The 22,001-nt window shown below is 56.0% G+C and overlaps 1 protein-coding gene across 2 annotated transcripts in view; it reads left to right on the top strand.

Moving 5' to 3' along the window:
- Nucleotides 1–22,001, top strand: part of PTPRN2 (protein tyrosine phosphatase receptor type N2) — a 689,751-nt gene that overhangs the window by 426,840 nt on the left and 240,910 nt on the right. For both annotated transcript variants that reach the window (XM_060021206.1, XM_060021207.1), the window contains exon 12: nucleotides 8,248–8,312. In XM_060021206.1, the coding sequence (XP_059877189.1) occupies nucleotides 8,248–8,312 (65 nt within the window). The remainder of the gene's footprint in view (nucleotides 1–8,247; nucleotides 8,313–22,001) is intronic.

Here is a 22,001-nt window from a genome sequence, read left to right as displayed (position 1 = left end):
AGTACCAGGTGCGACGGAAACGCCGCATTTCTTTTGCAGAGGGTGGGTTAGTAACTGGGCGTCTGCTGTCTTATTATTCTTTATAACCAATATATATTTTATAAAATGTCTAATCTTTAATTAAATACCGATATAAAATATTGATATTTTTGAATTACACATTAACAAAACAATATTTCTAACAGTCAAGAGAACGTCCCGTCCCCACGAGTCGGCAAGGGAGATGCTTTCCAGGAACCTGTGACACACATGTAAACATGTGGTGTATTTCGTACGGACGTAAACCAATACGCGTTTATTTTATCTCTTTATCGACCATGTTGCTCTTTTCTCTCTCAGCACGGGAGCCTTGGGTGATGTGGAAACGAGCCCTTTTGCATCGTGTAAATGTGTCAGGTGGCGTCTCCTCAAAGCAGAAACCCTTTTAGGAAGCCAGAGGGCGCTGCGGCCCCTGATGGGGAGGCGCCTGGAGGCCCGTCCCTGGTGCCAGGCCTCACCGCGGGCACAGGGACACAATGATGCAGGCTCTTTGGGGACGGCCAGCTCCGCCCCCTTTGGAGACCAGACTGAAGGTGCAGAGGAAGCTGCTGTAACTTCCGTCTGCAACACTCCCCCACCCTCCTCCTTCCCTCCCTGGGAACGAAGCCTTAAGTGCTGTCTCTGGTTCTGGTATATTCGCGTCAGGGAAGCAGTTATGCTCCGGGATTATTTTAATTCTCTCTGACAGTTAGCAAAATCAAATCCCCAAATATCGTGGCAGCACGCTACTGTAGGTGACTCAACATAAAGTGATGGACAGAGGACACCTCCCGGGCCGCGCTGTCACGGGCGGGGCTGCGATCACAAGAGCCACCAAGCGCCCCCCTGCGGCCGCTCAGCCGGGTCTGGACAGCCAGTCCCGCGTGGTCCGCGTCACACTCGGGCAGTGGGTGCCGCGTGGGAAGCGGGAAGCCTGAGCCGAGGAGCCTGAGGGCGTCTGCACTGCGTGCAAGCTTGAGCCAGAGCTCACAGCGGGTGGGGGGCGGGGGGGGGTGGGGAGGGGAGACCCTCCGTCGTGAGCATGCTCCGTCCAGTAGGCATCCTCGGACTTCTTTGGGTCGACGCTTTATTCAAACACTGGAACTGTGGGTGTGGAAAAGCTCCCCCCAACACACACACATATGTGTGACGGTGATAACCTGGTGATTCATGGTCCTGGTAAGAGTAACAGGGCAGAAAACACCAGTAGGGCCTAAGTTCGCTTGTTCGCTGTACGCATCGCGTCCCGGTTCCCCGGAGCGCCTCCTGTGTGCTGACGCTGTCCTAAGCCTGGGCCCACCCTGCCTCCAGGGAATGTCCTGTCTGTTGAGGCACGTTCGCGCACATTCTGTTGTCTGGGGATAATGGCTCTGGGGAAAAAAGCAAAGCCGGCCGGGGAGCGGAGGACCACACCGGTGAGGGGCGGTTTGATACTGGGTGGAAGTAAGGTGACTTTAAACCAAGGCGTGGAGGAGGCGAGTCATGTGGACCCAGGGGCCCCGGGAGCAAACAGCAAGTGCAAAGGCCCTGCGGCCGGAGCGCCCCTCCCCACCCCGGGAATGCTCAGGCTGGATGGGGCACCGCAGCGGTGGTCCGGGGTGCCCGCAGGGCAGCGCCACCTGGGCGTGAAGACCTTGCACCTGTGACAGGAGCCTGAGACCTGACCGTGAGTGAGGGGTGCCCCCAGGAGAGGATGATGTGACCAGCTCGCGTTGTCACGGGGCCACCGGGCTGCCTGCTGGGAATCAGCTGCCCCAGTGCTGGGGACCCAGGCCAAGCACGAACCAAGGCCCTGCACTGGGTTTCTAACAGTGAAAAGTCTGCGTCAGGCTAACGAGCTGTTGACATTCTACCTTTATACTTGAAAAATATATATTCGTAGTGAAAAAATGTTTAAATATGCAGAAAGCTATGGGGTTTGCTCTATGGGTTTTGCAGCCAAATATAAAAGACAGCTGGATTGAATTATTATCTTGCATGTTTGGGTATTGTCTCAGTGAGTTAGCAGAATTTGGGCGGGTAATGAGTTAAAGTATACACAATCCCTAAATGATAGCGCAGTGATTTATAAATGTATTTTCTTCCCTTTGTTTCACAGAATCACTGATAATATTGTTTAAAGGACATTTTCATAAAATCTGTGCATCTAGACAGAAATGATCCAGCTGCACACGGTATATAAAATGTGCAAGTATTTCCATCAGAAATATGAAATACATATGAAGTTGCAAATTAAATTTATATGCCTTCAAAAAGGCATTTTTAAAAAAATTCTAAATGAACTATTGTCGTTATGAAAACAAAATATAATTAATAAACAGCAAAGCTTTGAATCTAAAGTATTTAAATAAAGCTGAGTTTTTTATTCTATTTTTTGAACATGTAGTCGAATTGTAGTTATTTTTATAAAAATAAAGTACGTGCAGTTTAGCTTCAACGTGCATCTGGTGGCCAACGCGATGAGCCAGGAGCACAGTTCGTGGCGTCCCGTCCAGACTGACATACCGGAGACGGGGAACCAACAGGTGTCATTCCAGGAGCAACATGCTTTCCCGCTGCTGCAGGTACTGGGACGGTCTGTGGAAACTTGCAGAACCGCAAACCGAGATGCAGGGAAACTCGAGAGTTGGGCATGCAGCCCCCTGGGAAACGGGGCCTCTCCGGGCACGAACCCTTTGCTTTTCGGCCGAGAGGCAGGTTTGACAAGTTAATTAATTCGTGTCTCCTCTCCCCCGGCCCCTCGCCCTGCACTCCTTCCTGCCCTGCCGTTCAGACCCTCCCCGGCCCCTCCTCAGCTCAAAACCCTCGCGGCGTTAGGTGGCAGCAGCGTGTTGCCCAGAGGACACGAGGGCGTGAGCTCAGCCAGGGTGGCCCTGTCGATGACGGGGTCAGCGCCTCCGCTCGGCTCCTGCTGGGGCCCCGTCCACTCACCCTGCGGGTCTGCAGGGCACAAGCTGCCAGGGCCCCTGGGGTATGTGCCTCAGTGCGGCCAAGCCCGAAGCGGGGGCTCGGCCCGGTGCCTTCCACCTGTCCTCGGGCAGGTGTCGGGCAGCTCACCTCTGGTCCTGGGAGGACCGCTGCTCGTGTGGCCGCCTGCTCTGAAACACCCCCTTGGCCCTGAGAGAAAAAAAGGGAGGTGCGGGCAAGATTGCCCAGAGCGCCGATGAGGGGGCCAGGCAGCTGGAGCGTCGGGGTCAGCCTTCTCTCAAGCCTGCTCCCCTTCCCAGGACTGAGTTCAGCCCGACAGGTTCCGAGCAGTGGGAGTCTGTACGGGAGGGTCGAGTCACTTCCCGGGCTGGTGACCAGAGGCCGTGCGATTTCAATAAGGCTGATCCCAGGGCGTGGGGGACAGTGGGTCCAGTCAGTGGCTGGCCCCCGAACGGTCTAGACTGTCCACTTCTGCAGACGCCTCTGGGTGGGACCAGGTGCAGAGCGGATGCATGTGTCTCGGGGTGGAAATACGCAGGGGATGCAGATCGGTAACCCCAGGAGCAGTGCTTTTGGCTGTGCCAGAAGCCGGCTCCACCCTTTCCCCAAGGACCCCAGCCCCCTGGTGTCTGCCCACCTCCTGCACCCCCGCTCCCCGCCCTCGGGCTTTCTAACGGGCCACGGCCGTTAAGTTGTCCCTGTAGCAATTTAGATCACAGAAGAGACTTCTGCACACCCTTTCAGGTTAAAATCACGAGGATAAAGAAAGAGGCAAAATTATTCCACTGTAGCTACGTGTTTAAATTATATGGAATGCTGCATAAATTGTCAAGTGCAAAGAATTACTCTGATAAATTAAAATACTAATTAAATAGGCTATTGCAGAATCTTGAGAACATTGTAGGGTTCTGCTCCTCCGGCTAATTTGCATATCCTTCATCTAGTGGATTTCATTTTAAAGGGCTTCTCTTTGTGTTTGGAAACCCTTTTTGTCTCCCGCGAAGATAAGAATGGGCCTTAGCATTGTTCTCGCCTTTATTAAAGCAGCTCCTCCTGGGGTCTCTGGGTCCTGGCCTGCTGGTGGCTCACGCCCACCAGCTCCGGGTCTGCGTTTGGCCATGAAATAACTTGGAGCCCACATTCGACAGAACATGTAGCCACAGCAGAGCTTTTCTTTTCCTCTCAGAGGCCTCAGCAAAGCCTGAAAAAGTGGCAGTGAGTTTCACGCCCCGGTGGAGGGTGATGCTGCAGTTGAACGTGTTTCCAGAGAGGAGTGGTTGCTGGCCGGGAGGGGAGCCTGGGGGCTGGTGCCCGTGAACCAAGTCTGAATGCCTGATGAAGGGCACGGCGTACATCCGGGTGAGGGAGACCACGTACGAACGTATGAGGTCCAGTCCCACTGAGCAGAAGGGATGGGTGAGAGGAAGTCCATGCAGCTGTGCAGGGAAGTCTCAGAGGAAATATACACAATGGTGAATGTGTGAGAATGATGCTGGGGAAGATTCCGGAATGGCCTGAGAGTTACAAAATGTGCTCGAGACTGCTGGGCTTGTTGCTCTTTTAGGTCAGTTTGAGCCAAAATAACTAAGTATAGATAAACAAACAAAAAACCCCAAGGGCTGCGCTTAAGATAACCTGTGCACCTTTCACACATGCTGGAGAAAAGGCACCATTACAGTGTCTCTGGCGACCATCCCCACCAATGAGAAATGTCAGAGAACGAAAAACTTAAAGAAAGAGCGAGACAGGCTTTGTTGAAAGGACGTGATGCCCAAGACTGAGAAGTTCGCAAAAGAGCACGAAACCACGAGCAGTGGGTTGAAGTCCCGCGGACGCGCGTGTGCCAGCCCCCAAGGGGACTTGCAGGTGTGACTGGAAACCGCATCGGCCGTGTCTGCGGGCGTTTCTCGGCTGAGGGCAGGAAGATGGGGGCCCTGGGTGGGTTCTCGGAGGACCCCAGCTCCAGGCAGGCCCTCGGGGCACTGTCGCTCTCTGGACGAGGATGGAGGTGGACTAGAGGTGGATGCAAAGGTGGCATGCTTCACGGTTCCGGCTCGCGTTGTTAGGAGGTGCCATGGGCATCACGGCAGAGGCTCCTCGTGTAAACAGCCCCTGGTGGGGACAGCCTCAGCGAGATGCAGAGGCTCATGCTGTCCTTGGAAAATACAAGGAAACTTGGACAAAGTGGGGTTTTGGGGGCAGATTCACCACTTGCTGAACAACAGCCTCTATAGAACAGAACCTGTGGGTTAATGTAAAGATGAACAGTGGTGACCAGTCCCCCCCGCAGGGTGCCGCTCCTGGGTCTGCCCTTGTTGTGTGTGTGTGCCCGTGTGTGAGGGCCCACGCGTGCAGTTATTTGGAGGAGGTCCACTTTGGGGAGGGGTGGTTAACACCCTGCGTCACGTGAGGAACATAATAGGATCGGATGGAGCAGAGCGGGGACAGACGTGGCGTCCTGACCCAGGTGACAGTGATGGGCCGCCTGCCCACCTGATCTGTCACACCTGCGGAACAGGTGACGCTCCTGGGACTCCCGTAGCGGTTAATGGAATGACCGGGAAGACAGCGATCCCTCGTGCTGATGCTGGAGGGACGAGGTCACGTCCCGGCCACTTTCCAGTGGATCCCGGACGCTCTGACTGCCCTCAGGACGCACCTCCAGCACGTCTGTCCCATCCATCCCAGGGTTTTCATTTCTCAGGGACAATTCCATGGAGTGCTGTGTCAGTTCTCAGTGACAAACCCTTAATGGACGCAACCCCTTGTCAGCACGAGTCTGGGTCCCTGGGCTCCCTGGCTGGACCCTCAGGCAGGACGTGGACCCTGAGAGGCGGTCAGCCCGGAGGGTCCGCAGTGGCGCACTTGGGGACGGGTCACCATGAGGGTGAAATGACATCACTTTCCAAGGCGACGCCCATGGTTTTCCGAGGATGGTGCCGCCATCAGGAACGTTGCTCAGGTAGGCTCCGGGGTGACCTTCCAAGCAGATGATGCCCCTTCTAGAAGTGTCTGCTTTGTCGGAGGTGCCCGTGGGAAATTTTCTGGTAGAAACGAGGACGCGTGTCTTTCCTCCACAGCCTCTGAGGCCATGAGCTGAGGTCGGTCAGTAGTGGGCCCCGTTCCCACGACGGTGGCTGGAGCAGCCCGACTGCAGACGTGTTCAGATGCGGGGAAACACGCATTTTAGAATCGAGGAAACGTGACATGTTAAGACCTAGACTTTGGGTAGAAACAAAGTACTGTACGGATGGGGCTGGAGCCGGCTGGACCGGTTACTGGAGCTCGTCTTTACTTTTTCAGGAATTTTGAGCCGGTTATTAAACAGCCGTTAGGAAAAATTACGTTTCACACACTTGCAGCTAATTACGTTAAAGACAAGAGGCCTCGATACCCAGCCAGTCGCCTGTACATGTCACCACTGCCGGGCGCTGCGGCTCCCCTCCCCCTCCGCACCCCACTGGAGCCCGGAGCCGTGTTCACAGAGGGGAGAGGTTGGGGGTGTGTCTGGCGGGGAAGCGGCTGCCAGGGCCTGGGGCGAGGAGCCCACCGGACCCTGGACTGGCCTGTGGCAGTGGTGCTTGGGGGGCACAGGGCAGCTGTGCCGAGACTGACTCTCCCGCCACGTGTGGGACGGGGACAGGGCCCAGGCACAGACCTTCGGCGCAGCGTCGGGAGCGGGCATGGGTCTTCGGGCAGCGAGCGAGGCCCACAGTCACCTCGGGGCTCCGCGGGCTTGTGCGGACACAGTCAGGACCTGTCCCTTGTCCCTCAGGCCCGTCCCCGCAGCCGTCACACTGCCCGCCCGGTTGGGGACCCATGGCGGCCGAGCCTCAGGTGTCTCCACCTGGCCTTCCCAGCAGCTTCGCTGACCCCTGGACTGGGTCATCTGCGTCTTACTGCCCGGCTGGTTTGTTCCTTCCTGAGCCTGGAATGCCTGTCGCTTCTCGCAGCAATGGCGGAGCGCTTTAACTTCCATCTTTACTTTGTGCTTTGTGTCCCTCCGCCTATTAAAGGCTCACTATTATCCCCAAGGAGCCTGTCATTCAGCAAAATGCCTCCTTTGTTCACAGGGGAACGTGAAAATCAATTGCTTTTTACTCTATCTCTTAAGAATATTCTCCTCCATTCAAGGTTTACCTTTGGGCCACTGGCCCTCCCTGCCCCTCGGCACCCCCCAGCTTAGGGGCTCTTAAGGTGCTGGTGCTCTATCTAACCCCAGGTTGGCGTCTGCCCCCCCCACCCCCGCCCCAGTGCTTGCATAATTACCTAAATGTAAGAAATGACGTTGGTTTGTTCAAAGGAAAACTTTCTACCAGACGGTGAGAGAGCCCCAGAGGCAGGGGAGGCAGGCCATAGCAGGATCCGGGTTGTATCCCTCTGAAAGATATAATTTCATTACCCAAGACTAACGTAGGTGTTTTACAATAAGAGGTGAAGGTAATTGCTATTTTCCTGCTATCTCGTTCTGCATTAATCACAGTTGCAATGCACTCTTCCTTCTTAGGGTCTGCAATAAAATCTATTTTTTTCTGGGTTTCATTTCCAAAACGACAGGGGCTTTATCCGAAAGAATACTTCTGCAGAATCGTAAGCCAAGGTCAATTGCTTTGTGACACACTCCTCTCCAAGAGGTGGGGACCGCGGGTTGCCGTGCTGGCGTCGGGATTAACTGGGCTTCCTCTCCGGCTGCTAACTGCTACCAGGGCTCAATCCGCTTGGTCTGACACAGAGGGTAATTTATTCTCGGACAGTCTTCCTCGCTCTAAGTCAGGAGCAAACTAGGATGACGGTTGATTGTGGTGGAGGCAAATTATTATAGGATATTCTCCTGGGGCAGGAGTAAAAGGGGTACAGCAGCTCCCAGGACTCACGGAACGAAGGCGCCGTTCAGTCTCGCCTGCTAGCGAGTCTATCTTGTGAACGCGGAATGCGTGTGAATGGAACCCAGTTCCCAATGATTATACACTTGTAACCATCATATCGTTCCAAAGTAAAGCTCTACAGTTTGCAAAGCAGGTCTGCCCACCATTTCTCAACCAGTCTCCACAAGGATACTGTGAATTTCCTATGGACGTTCTGTGGGCAAAGCTGGAGGGACTCACGTCCTGGTCCTACATCTGCCGGCCCCTCGGTGGGGAGCCCCCTGCCCCGGTTTCCGCCCCAGGCTTGTCCACAGCACCCGTTAAAACGGCGATCTGGCGGTGACTATGGAAGTGTCTGCAGAGGGGGACGCTCAGGGTGTCTGGAGAACGCTTGCCTCTCCAAGCTGACCGCTTACTTCTTAATTTCCCCTAACAGTTGACAACAAGGACCAACTGGAAAAAATGTCTGGACTGAGAGTTCTTCGGACCGGCGTCGGCTCGGTGAGTAGCTGCGGGCAGTGTGGCCCGGGCGGCCTGAGGCTCGGGCCGGGGGCAGAGGCCAGTCGGCACCAGGCGGGGGGCTGTGGTAGCGGCGGCCCTGGCGTCTGGGCCGGGTTAGTCCTCCCGTCGCGTCGGCAGAGGTGCTGACGCGCCACGCCAGGCTCGCCTGACACTGTTTGGTTGCCTTTGAAATCGTGATTCGGTGTCTCCCAAGGAAAAGCGGTCGTGGCTGAGAAAACGTTGGGTGCTTCGGAAACGGGTGCTTCCTCCTCCAGACGATTCTCAGTGGCTGAGTCTATATAGCAAAAGAAGTTGCTCTTTCCTCTGGGTCTGGTGGGCACGCTTCCGTCTTCCTTGCTAAAGACGCGTATGGGGTGGGGAATGAGAGGAGGACTGCTGATAGATTTAATGACCCTCAGAGGCGTCGTGTCCCGACGTCGCTGCGCTGGCCTCAGAAGCAGGTACTTGACCAAACTCTCCATCCGCAATTAGAGCCGCTGGCACTCAGCCCCAGGCCCTGGCGGACGCCGGAGCCCCACATCGTGGGCAATTGATGAGTCGTACGCACAGCGGCGGACGCGACTCCTCTCGGGGGTGGCTGTCTGTGCTCGCGCGTCTGAAATCCCAGATGTCACGGCGCCCGCCGTGACGGTAATTAACTAGTAAGGGCACTTACGTACGACGCTCCTCGCCCAGGGCGGAGATGCCCCCACGAGCCACTCCAAGGCCAGCCGCTGCCTTTGGGGGGGCTCCGTTCGGCCGGCACGGTCCCGGCTCCTGAAATAAGAACTTGTTTAGTGGCCGGTCCTCCGCAGACGGAGCCTCCAGCGCTGCAGGCAGTGGGCGGGCGCCTCGCCGGGGGCGCCTCGCCGGGGGCGCGGGCCTTGAAGTCACCGTGTTCCCGGCACGCGGCGGGCAGCTCGGTGACCGCAGACTCATCAGAGCGTGGGGCGGGGTTGATGAGGCTTTGACAGCTGAGGACATCCTGGTCTTTTCTCCCGAAACTCACAGTAACTTTGGCGGCCAGGGAGGGGGAGGGGGGCGCCGGGAGTCTGTGGGTCCCTAAGACCATCTGCACCACACGGGGTGCAGTGACTACTGGCGGGAAGGGCCAGAGGGCTTGGAGGATCCGGGCCCGCGACGGAAGGTTCTGACCCGCAGCCCCTCCCCTCCCCCTCGTCCCTTGGCCTCCGCAGGTGTCCCTCCTTCAGGAGCAGCCCTGGTGCCCAGCGGCCGGGGGCAAGTCCAGACTGACTCGGGTTCGGACCCTTGGTGTTCTGGGGTCAGAGGAAGCTCAGGCGCTGGGCCTAACCCTAACCCCTCCCTGTGCGGGGGGCAGGAAGTGTGTTCCATAGAGGCGGGCTGGGCCGCCCTGGAGCAGGGGGCAGGCAGGGCCAGGGGGGCAAGGTGCAGAGCCGGGGGCTGGGAGGTGCCTGGAGCCGCCCGGTCCTCCGCCCGGCCCGTGGTTGTGGTTCCTGGGCAGCGGGGAGGGTGGCGGCGGTGTGCTAGGACTTTGCAGACTCATCTCACTAGAGGTCACAGGCACAGATCCCAGAGGATGCTCACCGCCCACCACCCTCCTCGCGCCCAGCAGGCAGCGCCCAGCGCACACACACACGGCCGCCCCATCTGTGACCTGCCGCCTGCATCCCTGCGCGGAGACCGCGCCTCCCTCGGGGAGCCCACACCCCCTCCCTCCGGGCACGGTGCCCCCCCACGGCCTCCTTCCTGTCCTGTCGTCCCCTCTCCTGCGTCGCCACTGTTCCATCTCCCTGGCCCCATCCGGTCAGCACACAGATATGCTCCAGTGTTTTCTGATTCACTAAAGTAAGAGCTCCCGGGACGCTGGTCTCACCACGTCAGCGCTTTTGCCTCCCACTGGCTCCCCGTCTCCTTCAACACAAGCTACCCTCACGTGTGTCTGTATCGTGCGGACACATCAGCACCTGTTTGCTCCTGACACCCGGCCAGGCCTGGTCCCCACTGTCCACTGGACGGTCCACCGTCTGCAGCCCCAGAACCTCAGCTGTCGGCCCATCTGCAGTGGTCACTGTCCTGAGCGTTGCTGACTCACCTTCTGAAGACCGGCTGCTCTGAGCGCCTCTTTCTGTGGGATCTGCGTCTCCCTGAGGCCATGGGCTTTATATTGTTTGTATGGGGATGACCCCAGAGTCTACCTGCAGCCGGGCCCAGTCGCTGTGTTCCAGGCGCGCACAGCCGCCAGCCCCTGCCTTTTTGTCCTTGGAGACCTGTGACGCATTCCCCGAGCCCGGGCAAAGCAGGGTTCCTAACGTCCCGCCACCACCTGGCTCTGCCGCGGCTCCTCGGCCCAGTAGTGGAAGCTGGTGACGTGCTGTCCAGGAACTGGGAGCCTGGGTTGCTCTCGGCTTGTCTGTGAAGATGACAACCTAACCTCAGAGGGACGTCCTCTGCCTGTTCCAGGTGCCCGTCTCACGTGGGGGCAGGAGGTCCCGGCTAGACTGGGGGCGGGAGGCGGGCGGTGGGCACAGGGCAGAGCAGAATCCCCGCTGCGCCACTCCTGCATTTTCATCGAGTCTGACCCGCGTCCTCTCTGGTCCCCAAGTGGCCAGAGCCTGACCTCACCCTCCCTGGGGGCAGAAAACGGCCACCTCCCAGACCATTTATTGGTACTTCATTCACCGATGGAAACGTGGGTGAGAAGCTTGTCCACCCTAGTTCTCCCTGAGCCGCCTTTGCCTTCTTAGGGCCCCAGGGGTTTCCTTGGTCCACGCAGACCAGCTCTCCAGTCTCCTGTCCTCTTCCACGTGGCAGTTTTCCATTTCAAAAGGCAGTTCTGCTGTCACTTTTAAAGTTGTCTGGGGTCATTCTGATGGGTTCTCAAGCCCAGAACCCACATTCATGCAGCTTTGCCTGACTGGTCTCCAGTCTGGACGGAGGGAAGGAGCGTTCGTATATTTGGAGTGAGTTTTGGATCGTGAAAACGGGAGCAGAGACATTTTTAAAAAGCTACCAATAATACTTCCTTTTCTAACTTTAGTTGCCTCCTGCAGTGTTGAGCCTGACTTTGACGCTTCTGGTTTTCTTTGGAACGTATTTGATATGAACGTCTCTGCTAATTCCTGACTCTGGAAAGTAAAGCAGAGTTTGATTCCTCGAAATCTAGCAGCATTTACCGCGTGTCTCCCTGGTGCTTGTGATTCCACATGTGATGACAGATAGCGGAATTAAAACCTTTTAAGGCAAATGGAAACATCTCAAAACAAAATTTAAAGGAAATGAAAGGCTACAGTAGACACACACGTTCCTGATAGATTGGTATTTTGACGTGTTTCAAAATCTAATTTCTGATATCTTGAAAGTATTCACATTTTTTCAGATGAATAAAGTCATGTTTCTTCCAAAGGGAGATTATGATATTACCAAGAAAAACTCAAATATTTGGCAGAAAAATAGATGATTGTCCCCAGGCGAGCATTTCCATGAGTGTGGCTTCCAAGGTGTATCTGAAATAAGTCATAACTTCCTGAGTTCTCGATAGTGTGATAAACGCGGTATGATTAACGATGAACCTGCCCACGTTTCAGCAGGAGTCTCAGCGCAGCCGCGGGAGGCTCGGGGCTTCAACAGGGAAACCCAGAAGCAGCGCGTTCCCCGTGCAGACGCCCCGCTCAGCCCCGGACGGGCTGCCTCCCGGGCAGAGTCAGGCAGGAGGCGACAGGCCTCCATGCAGGTTCTGGAAGAGAGAGGAGGAGGTTTTCCTGGACCCGTTGAGGGTCCTCGGCTCCAAAAGGTAAACTGATGAAGACAGAAAACAGGAGCGAAGCAGCACCCTTTATTTAATCTGAGTTTCACGGGACACGTGAGGGGGTGAAGCCTGCAGACGTGGGTAGACCGGCCGCCTTCTGATGGGTTGGTGGGGAGGGCCGGGGGGCGTGGGGACCCGAGGTGGGTCTGCAGCAAACCGGGTACAGGGCGGGCACAGCTCCCACGAGGGTCTCAGGCCTGCTTCGGGGAGAAGGGGGTGGAAAGGTTGGAGACACCTTCGGCCGAGGTGTCGTGTTTGGGGCAGTGTGTCCCGCACCCACCACTCATGCCGTGGGATGTCAGACCTGGTTTCAGGTACTTCAAAGAGCCCTGGGCTTCCAGAGCTCTGCTCTACGGGGGCGGGAGGCCGCGGGGCCCCAGCAAACCGCCGTCCACGCGCTGGTTTAACCCACTGAGCTTCCCTTGCTCAGTCACTGTTTGGGGTCCTGGGTAGGATTTTGTCCAAAGAAAGGATTTTTGTGGCCAAGACTGTGTCAATCCCCAGAGCCCCTTCAGAGTCTACGAATCCATGGTCGTGCTCCTGCCCCCACAAGTCAGTGTGACTTTGTCGTGCGATGTGTGTGTTGGTGGGTGTGTGTGCCTGACGGCCGTCCCATGAGGCCGAGCGGGTGGGACGGGGGTCCGTGATGGATGTCTGAGAAAATGGCTCGTTTCCTCTGCAAACCCCACTTGGTCATCACCCGTCTGCTGGAAGGGATGCTGCTGCTTTAATGAGCGTTACCAAAACCTGAGCCCAGTGGTTTAGGGATTTCTGAGAGCAACTGGGCATCACACGTCAGTGGACGGAGAAATGCAGGCGGGGATGGCCCGAGTCACGGGGACCCTCGGGGGAGCGAGTGTCCAGCCGAGTCCCCGGAGACCCGACCACAGGTCTGGATGGACTCGGGGGAAGACTTGACGTCGAGGGCCCTTTGCCAAGGCGTGGAGAAGGCACGGAGTGACCCCACCCCCAGCGAAGACGGTGGGACGCAGCTCCACGTGGTCCGCAGTTTGAGGGGAAGCTGTCACCCCCCACGTGTCGCTTTTCACACGTGGACGGAGCCGGCACCTGCCTTGAGCACACTTAGTAAACACCAGCAGGTGTGCAGTCGGGACTCACAGGCGATGGGGCACTTGGCTTGCGGGAGCGCGTTGTGGCCGTGTCAGTGGGTGACTGGCTCTCGGGCCTGGGGGGCGGATAAGTTTGCGGTGAGGCGGGAAGCCCCGTGGCAGCTGGGGGCTGGGGGGCGGACGCGTCAGAGGACCCTCCAGTAAGGAGCCTGCGGGTACCTGGTAACATCCCGGCATCCAGTCCGAAGCCTCATCCTTGGAAGTGGTTACAGGGGTACTTACGGGTAATAGTCTCGGTTCTTTAATAAAATCAAAAGTGCTAACACTTAACCTCGACTCTTAGAAAGCAGCATGACAGTGGGAATCTATTGCTTTAAAAAAACTTACACTTCAGGCTTCCCTGGTGGTGCAGTGGTTGAGGGTCCGCCTGCCGATGCAAGGGACGCGGGTTTGTGCCCGGGTCCGGGAAGATCCCACATGCCGCGGAGCGGCTGGGCCCGTGAGCCATGGCTGCAGAGCCTGTGCATCCGGAGCCTGTGCTCCTCAGCGGGAGAGGCCACAACAGTGAGAGGCCCGTGTACCGCAAAAAAACCCAAAAAACAAAAAACACTTACCCTTCAGATCAGTAATCATACTCCCAGAATTTTATCTTAAGAGTATCATTCACTAGCTAAGAAAAGGAAAAAACAAAGCTTTGGAAAAACCAAAACTGACCTAAGTATAAAACAGAGGAAGGTAACTAATTATATTATAGTAATCAAATAAACGGACTCAGTGATTTCACTAAAAATCGTTGTGACACCTCTGAACTTAAGGGCAGCTGTGAAAACTGTCTGTGCCCACAGATCCGGGCTGGAGGACCACATGCAAGTGTGAGGTCAGCTCTAGAACGGGGTTGGTGGGACTATAAGCGAGTTCTCTCCTTTTCCAAAATTTTTGTTAGTACCATTCCCTGGACCGGGGCACGAACCCGTGTCCCCTGCATCGGCAGGTGGACTCTCAACCACTGCGCCACCAGGGAAGCCCCCATTTTTTAACTTTTTATTTTGAAATCATTACAGATTCACTGGAAGTTGCAAAGACGGTATAGAGGTGTCCGTGCACACTTCACCAAGTCTCCCCTGTGGTTACATCCACATAATTCTAGGTTTGGAGTCAAACTGGGAGATGGATATCGGTTCAATGTGTGTGTGTAGTTCTTTGTCGTTTTATCTTCAATACCATTTTTAGTTTTAATAAAGAAAAAACATGCAACCAAAGTAACCGAGCACATCCTCGCTTTTCAATCAGTGAGGACACAAGAGGAAACACCACCCCGTGTGCGTGGCGCGGCTCCCAGGTGGCGTAGAGAACGTTTCAAATAACTTGAGTCACCGCATATTTATGAAGACGGTGCTGTGTGTATGCACAAGCAGGACGCAATAAGTAATTAGAAATATCCTGGGTTCAGATCAAGGCCCATATTTAGAAATTCAGGAGAAGGAGCCCTGGCGTGTGTGGACAGCAGAGGGGCAGGAGAGGCCTGGAGGATCCCACCTGACGCCCCGGGCAGGTGCAGGGCTGCGACAGGTGGAGGATGGGTCTTGTCAGATAGAGACAGAGCCGCGGACTCGAGCGCGTGAAGGAGAAGTCGGTAGCGTTTGCAGTTAAGTATAACGAATAAGACGGAGACGGTGTTGGAGCTGACAGGGTCTCTTGGGTGAGGACTCCGAGTTGAGTCTGAGATGATGCTGGGTTCCCAAGTGCGCGCTGGAACCGTGAGGACTCCGGGACTCCTCGGCGGGGCTGCCATCCACCCTCCACCCCGGCGGCTCCCGCACCCCTGCCAGCCTCAGGCCGGCTGCGCCCGGAGAGCAGAAGGTGGACACCAGCGGTCACCTGGGGCGAGGGGTGTCCTCGGCCACCGTGGGCCCTGCCCTGTGCCCGTGCGCGTGGGCCCGGGCTCCTCAGCGTTGTAACTGTGGGCCCTGCCCTGTGCCCGTGCGCGTGGGCCCTGCCCTGTGCCCGTGCGCGTGGGCCCTGCCCCTTGTTTTATTCAAATCTGTGTTTCTAGACAGAGAACATTGATGTTTTTTCTTCTCAGTGCAAAATGTGCATCAGTCCTTGTTTACTTGTCAGTATTCCTAATTTATGTTTAAAGAGGGAAATCTGCCTGAAATTGCATTAAAATATTTGCAGCGGCCTGCCCGAAGCTGCCCCGAGGATTCCCCACACGGGCTGAGGTGTCGTGATAGAGGTCAGAGTTCAGGGGCGGCCGTGCTCCCTTCCGTGGTGGCACACCCCCACCTCTGCTGGCGGGGCCCCCTCGGGGCTCAGCGCCCTCCGCCCGATGCAGCGCTAGCCACCGCTGTTCATACCCGTCTCTTATTTCTCAAAAGTGAAGAAAATCACACGCAAATGCGTTCGGTGTAATTAACCGCGCTTGACGTATTGGCAAATACGGGCTTATCACGCAGCGGCGCCCTTCTCTTCTGAAACGCTGCATAGAGCAGCCTGTCACGTGGGCCCGCGGGTGTCTTTTCAGTCCTTTTCGTGATTAAAGCGGGCGAGGTGCCGTGTGATGAGGCAGTTGCTATAGTGACAGATTCGATTGTTATTCAATATCAAGGTAAATAGTCACGGAAAATGAAATAAGTATCGTCTGCCGGTGGCAGCGGCAGCTCAGGTGTCCCCCACCCCCCCTTTCTGACATTTCAGCCACGTTTATCTAGAAAGTGCGTGATGTGTGTCTCCTTGCCAGGCGTGGCCGTGGTCCGGCTGGGACTGGACGGTCGTCCCCCTAAGACACGGAGGGGCCGTCCGTCTCAGTAACGCAGCCGGTAGCGCGGAAGCAGAAGTTAATTCCCATGTAAAAAGCTGAACTCTGGAGACGCGCCTAAGAGCCCTCGGAATGTAATATTCCAGAAACGCCTTTTCAGTCCTCAACCCGTAAGACTCGGAATTGCTTGAAGGAGGGGAAGAAAACTAGAGGCAGGCCCACAGGGCACACCCCTTCCCACTGCCCAGCTTCCTACAGAGCAGCTCTGTCGAGCCGTCCTGGGCGCCCCACGCGCATCCCCTCCAGGGTCCCGCCAGGCGGACACACTTCACGTATGGGGAGCCAGGCACAGAGGAGTTACGGTTAAAACGCCCTCTGGGTGGTCACCTCCAGAGCCGGAGCCTCGCCGGCCTTGAAATCAGAGAGTCTTGAGTTCCGCCTTTAGTGAAAGGGTCCCAGCGGCGTCTGTCAGTTGGAGACGCGTCCACTGGAGTCCTCAGAGCTGTCTTCCGGTCTCCTGTCCACAGATGCCTGTCCCCCTGGAAGCCCCACACCAGCTGCCAACGCGTCCTCGGACTCTTGCCCGAGATTCCCGTAGGGGAGGGCGTATCGGGGGTGCGTCACTTCGCAGGAGCTGCAGGAACCCGGGGCTCAGGCCCACCCTAGTGACCTCACTGTCACTTGATCCCCTCTGTAAAGGCCGCGTCCAGAAGTCCTGGGGGTCAGGACTCCACTTTATCCATCCCGAGGGGGTACGCGGCTCAGCCCGTAGCAGGCCGGTGGTGCCAGCCCTCCTGCCGCGCTGAGGACCGTGCTTTCAGAACGTTCTTCCCGCCCCCCGCCCGGGGATCCCGGAGTCGGGGGATGGGGGAGCTGCTCCGGGTGGATTGCTGAGAAGGTGCGTGTCACCCAGGGCTCCCCCGTCCCCTCCCTCCTGCCCGGCCCCTCCGTGGCGTTCCCCAGAGTGTGCTGAGTCCCGTGAGTTCAGGTCTGTCTCTCAGCCTGTGAGCTCTGGAGTGAGCCCCATGTGTGTCTGTCGCCCGGTGCCTCCTGACACGTGGCAGGAACTCGGGAACCCCTGGCTGGGCCAGTGAATCGCGAGCCCTGGGGTGCAGGTGGACGCCCACCCTGGCGCACGCCGGTTCGTCGTGCTGGCTTCTTCCTGGGTCACTCGACAGCTCTCCTGCTGCTTTGAAGCCTCCCTGAAAGCTGCGTTGCTCTGGAAAAGGTTTCCTGCTGACCCGGGCCCGCGTTCTCTGTCATCCCTGAAATAACAGGGCCGCCTCTTCCGTGTTGGCCCCAAGGCAGCTGTGGCCCTTCTGTCTTTGACTGCAAGCACCCCAGGCCACATCTCCATGGCAACTGACATGAATCCCTCAATTGCTGATTTGAATACTTCCCCTCTGCTTCATCCATGGGTTAAAATAAAAAGGCGGTTTTCACCCGTGTGAAGTAATTAGTAATCAGTGTAACACAAAATATAATCAAGGGCCACATTTAAAATAATCTCACGTCGAACAGATATGCAGCCAGTGCCATGGTGGCGAGCGCGGTAGAGGTGAGTGTGGTTTAGCAAGATGGTCCACACGTCTCCTGCAGTGAGAACGGGGCCCACCACACAGGCGTCTCCTTGACACTGGGTGTACCTGGCACCGGCAAGGCCCCTGGTGTTTCCCCAGCAGTCAGATGCCTCAACCCGCGTGTAAGCAGAGTGGGTACAGGTGGGAAGGGCGGCTGGCGCTGGGACGGTGGCCCCGGCCGGGGCTCGGTCCTGGGCAGCATCCGGGGAGGTCAGAGGCCCCATGGACCCAGCAGAACCACCACTCCCTTTACCTGGACTCCGGGACACAGTGCCCTCTCGGTGGCTCCACTCCAGGCCCTGAAATCGGTCCACGAAACCCCACCCTCACCGGGGCCACAGGTCCTGTGGTGTCTCCACATCCCTCCCAAATGGGACCCTATTAATAAGCCTCGGTGCCCGTGTTACCCCACGTCACTACAGGGGTAGCATCTGCGGGACTGGCCTCGTGACCTGCCCTTGTCCTGCAGGGCTGCCCACAACTGGCGGGTGGCCCTCAGCCCTGGGGTCCTGCTGCCCAGACCGGGCCACCGCTGACCTGGGTGTCAGGGTCCCAGGGCTTCTGTAACAAAGCGCCACTAACTGGGGGCTGAAAACAACAGAAATGCACATTCTCTCGCAGTTCTGAGGCCAGACGTCCAGAACCCAGGCGTCAGGGCCAGGCGCCTCCGGGGGCTCCGGGGGAGGGTCCTTCCTGCCTCTTTCTGCTCCGGGGGCTGCTGCGTCTGCAGCTCGTCCCTCCAGCCTCTGCCCCATCCTCTCACGGCCTCCTGTGCGTCTCCTCTTTTGAGGACATGGGTCATGTTGGATTAGGGCCACCCTGCCCCACCGTGACCTCATCTTAACTAGATCGCATCTACCAAGACCCTATTGCCAAGTAAGGCTCCTTCCCAGGACTGCGGGTTGGGAGGTGCACACACCTTTCTGGGAGACACCGTGTGACCCTCAACACCAGAAAATCACAGGTGTCACCCAAGCACCGGGAGCGATTATCAACTGACCTACAGCTGAATCTCTCCTTTTGGGGTTACAGTGACTCATAAACAGAGTTCGCCTTTCTAGCCACGTGGGTTTCCCGGTTAACAGTCAAGTTTGATTGAATGGACCTCAGGCTACTTTGGGTCCCCTCCTCCCCAGGCCCCCTGCACATACATGCACACATGCACGCGCATGCTCCCCAGACCCCCCTGCCCCCCGTCTGCCATGCGTGAATTATGGTGGGCAGATTGAGGCTGAGGAAGGAGACAGCTAAGGTCCACATCCAGGGCTGGGGCTGTGACTCATCTCAGCTATCCTGCTAAACTTCACTGGGGGAGAAAGACATGGAAACGGTTCACTTACAGGCCTTTTTGATAATTGCATATTTTCAAGAAAACATGAAAAGTAAATAATTTGTTATTTTTATAAAATTAGCTAATTCTCACTGTATTGTCATATTGTTGTCTTTTTCTCAAGATTCTTGGAAGTTGATTCTTTTTATGGCTGAGTAATATTCCACTGTATATATGTGTCACATCTTCTTTATCCATTCATTTGTCGATGGACACTTAGGTTGCTTCCATGTCCTGGCTATTGTAAATAGAGCTGCAGTGAACATTGTGGTACATGACTCTTTTTGAATTATGGTTTTCTCAGGGTATATGCCCAGTAGTGGGATTGCTGGGTCGTATGGTAGTTCTATTTGTAGTTTTTTAAGGAACCTCCATACTGTTCTCCATAGTGGCTGTAACAATTTACATTCCCACCAGCAGTGCAAGAGGGTTCCCTTTTCTCCACACCCTCTCCAGCATTTATTGTTTCTAGATTTTTTGATGATGGCCATTCTGACTGGTGTGAGATGATATCATTGTAGTTTTGATTTGCATTTCTCTAATGATTAGTGATGTTGAGCATCCTTTCATGTGTTTGTTGGCAATCTGTATATCTTCTTTGGAGAAATGTCTATTCAGGTCTTCTGCCCATTTTTGGATTGGGTTGTTTGTTTTTTTGTTATTGAGCTGCATGAGCTGCTTGTAAATTTTGGAAATTAATCCTTTGTCAGTTGCTTCGTTTGCAAATATTTTCTTAGTTACACCCCTGAGGCACATTGACACCTGCTGTACTCCACAAATAGGACGTATTTTTAAACTAGGTGGTAGGTTAACTGCACAGATAAAATTTTCACCTGCAGAGCTCACGAGACAAGTGTGAAACCCTGATTTCCCAACTTCCGTATACACTACGCCTGCTCGAGCCTGGCGGGGCCCGCGGTCACCTCGGGAAGTGCCCTTGGGGGCGGCGGGGGCCCCGGTCTGGTCTCGGGGTCACAGGGGCATCCTCGGTGCCTCCAGACGTTCCTCCTTCCTGAGCCCCCGGCACCTCCCCTCGGGCCCCCGCCGCTGGGCAGGTGACAGCTCGGCACCTGGAGACAAGGCGGGCGGTCCTGTCCCACACGGGGCCCCTCCGGATGCCGAACCTGGACCAGAGCCCCGGGGGGCTGTCCTTCCGGCACCTGGACGGCCCTTCCCGTCTGCTGGACGTGCCTTACCGTCACTCATAGGGGACCCTCAGGACAGCGGGCACGGGGAGAGCCCCTCCCTGGGGTGGTGACCCCAAGCTGCTCGGGGAGGGGCAGGGGCACCAACTCTTCATCAGTCTGTCTGCACAGACTTCACCTTTGTTCCTGTGGAACGAACGCTCAGAGACGAGTTGGGCTTCTGTGTGTGCAAACCCTGAACCACAGCTCTGTTTTCTGAGTGACAGCGTAAAGCAAAAAGCAGTGTTTTAAGAGGTAAAAGACCATGATCGCAGGGGAACACTGCCCGCGAGCACGGAGAGGGGGCGGCCAGGGCTGGGTGTCTCCATGCCACCTGCGCTGGTTTCCCGGGACGGCCTCAGGGAGTCCCACAGTCGGGCCGAAACAGACACCCATCGTCCTGGAGGCTGGGATCTGACACCCAGGCGTCGGCCAGGCAGTCCCTCCTGGGCCTCTCTCCTCGGGCACACTTGCCATCTTCTCCCCATGTCTTCACGTGGCCGTCCCTCTGTGTGTGTCTGTGTCCTGACCTCCTCTTCTTATCAGGACACCAGTCAGTGGATCAGCGCCCACCCATATGCCCTCACCTTACGTCAATTGTCTCCTTAAAGGCTCATCTCCAAATGTGGGCAGATCCTGAGGTCCTGGGGTAAGGCTTCAGCGTATGAACTGGGGGGACATGGCTCAGTCCCTAACGCTAACCCTAACCCTAGGGTTAGTTACAAAGGATCACGCTTGGACAACTCAGCTTCTAAGAAATCTATGTGTCCTGTGCTCTACAGTATGCCAGACAGTAACTGAAAAACTGAAGACTTCTACGTGCCCGTCAGGGACATAAACATAACTAAATAAAATGTGGTGTGTATGGCTAGAAGCATCATGGGATCGTCTTGTCCAAAACCCCATCAAATCCGTGGTTTGACCTGGGACACCAGTCACAGCACTGAAGTAGCAGCTACCACGGGTGTAGCTAAACGACTGTCCCCATTGCCGGTGGGCGTTCAGGTGAGAGGGCTGGCGTGCTGGCCGCTGGCCGGGCCCCCGGGGCGGTTTTGCAGCGCAGGTGTGTCTCGGGATGTGAGGACCGGGGTGGGATGCGGACGCTCCCCTCCACAGGGCTGAGAGGGCGGTGAAAAATTCTTGACGTTGAGACAATATCAGTTGTGTTGCCATTTTATTTATTTGGCAAAGGGCGTCTGTTTCTTTGGCACATTTTCGTTTGGGTGTGCGGCAGGCAGACTGAAGAATTTGTTGTAGAATTTCCCCGGGGGTGTCGGCGGGCTTTGTGAGTAGCCCTTTGGCAGCAGCAGAGAAGGGCCTGCTTGTTAAACTGCTAATTTACAGATCTTCTCTAAGTGAGTGCAAACAAGCTGAGGGCCGCAAAGCCCTGCTCATACACAACGTTCAATTTTTAATTTCCAGTCCATCGTAGATTATGGGAATGAAAAACAATATTTAATCCCTCGTTAACACATGAATAAGCGGAAGCTGTCGTTTTCGACCAGACAATAACGGGATTATCTCAAGAACTGTCAGTTTATGTGAAAACATTATGTTGCCCAGATTTTCATAAAAATTAGCAGTGGATGATATTCAAGATCAGAGCGATGGAAAGAGGGAAGTCCGCATCCGTGGTCATAAATATTCATACTTGTCTGCTCAGGAGATGGAAATCTAATCAAGGGGCTATTGAGGCGCTGGCTTTTTTTTTTTTTTAACCAAGACGTTTCATCTAAATTGGGTTTGATATGGAAATTCGTCTCACTGGAGTCCTCCAGGCCGTGAGCACGCAGGGCTCACGGGGCAGGGCGTCCGCTGGGTCAGGTATGGCCCTGGCACGGGCCGCTGGCATCCACCTCCACCTGAGCGATGGCCGTTGCCAACGGCTCGCGCCACTCAGCGTGCTCCACATTTAATGTGTGCAGTGTTTGGGACTCTCCCTCCCTTTTTTAAGGAAAAAACAACATAATTTCATGCCGG

This window comes from Delphinus delphis, chromosome 9, assembly GCF_949987515.2.
Source record: "Delphinus delphis chromosome 9, mDelDel1.2, whole genome shotgun sequence".
NCBI classification, from domain to species: domain Eukaryota; kingdom Metazoa; phylum Chordata; class Mammalia; order Artiodactyla; family Delphinidae; genus Delphinus; species Delphinus delphis.
This window is presented reverse-complemented; position numbering and strand designations above follow the sequence as displayed.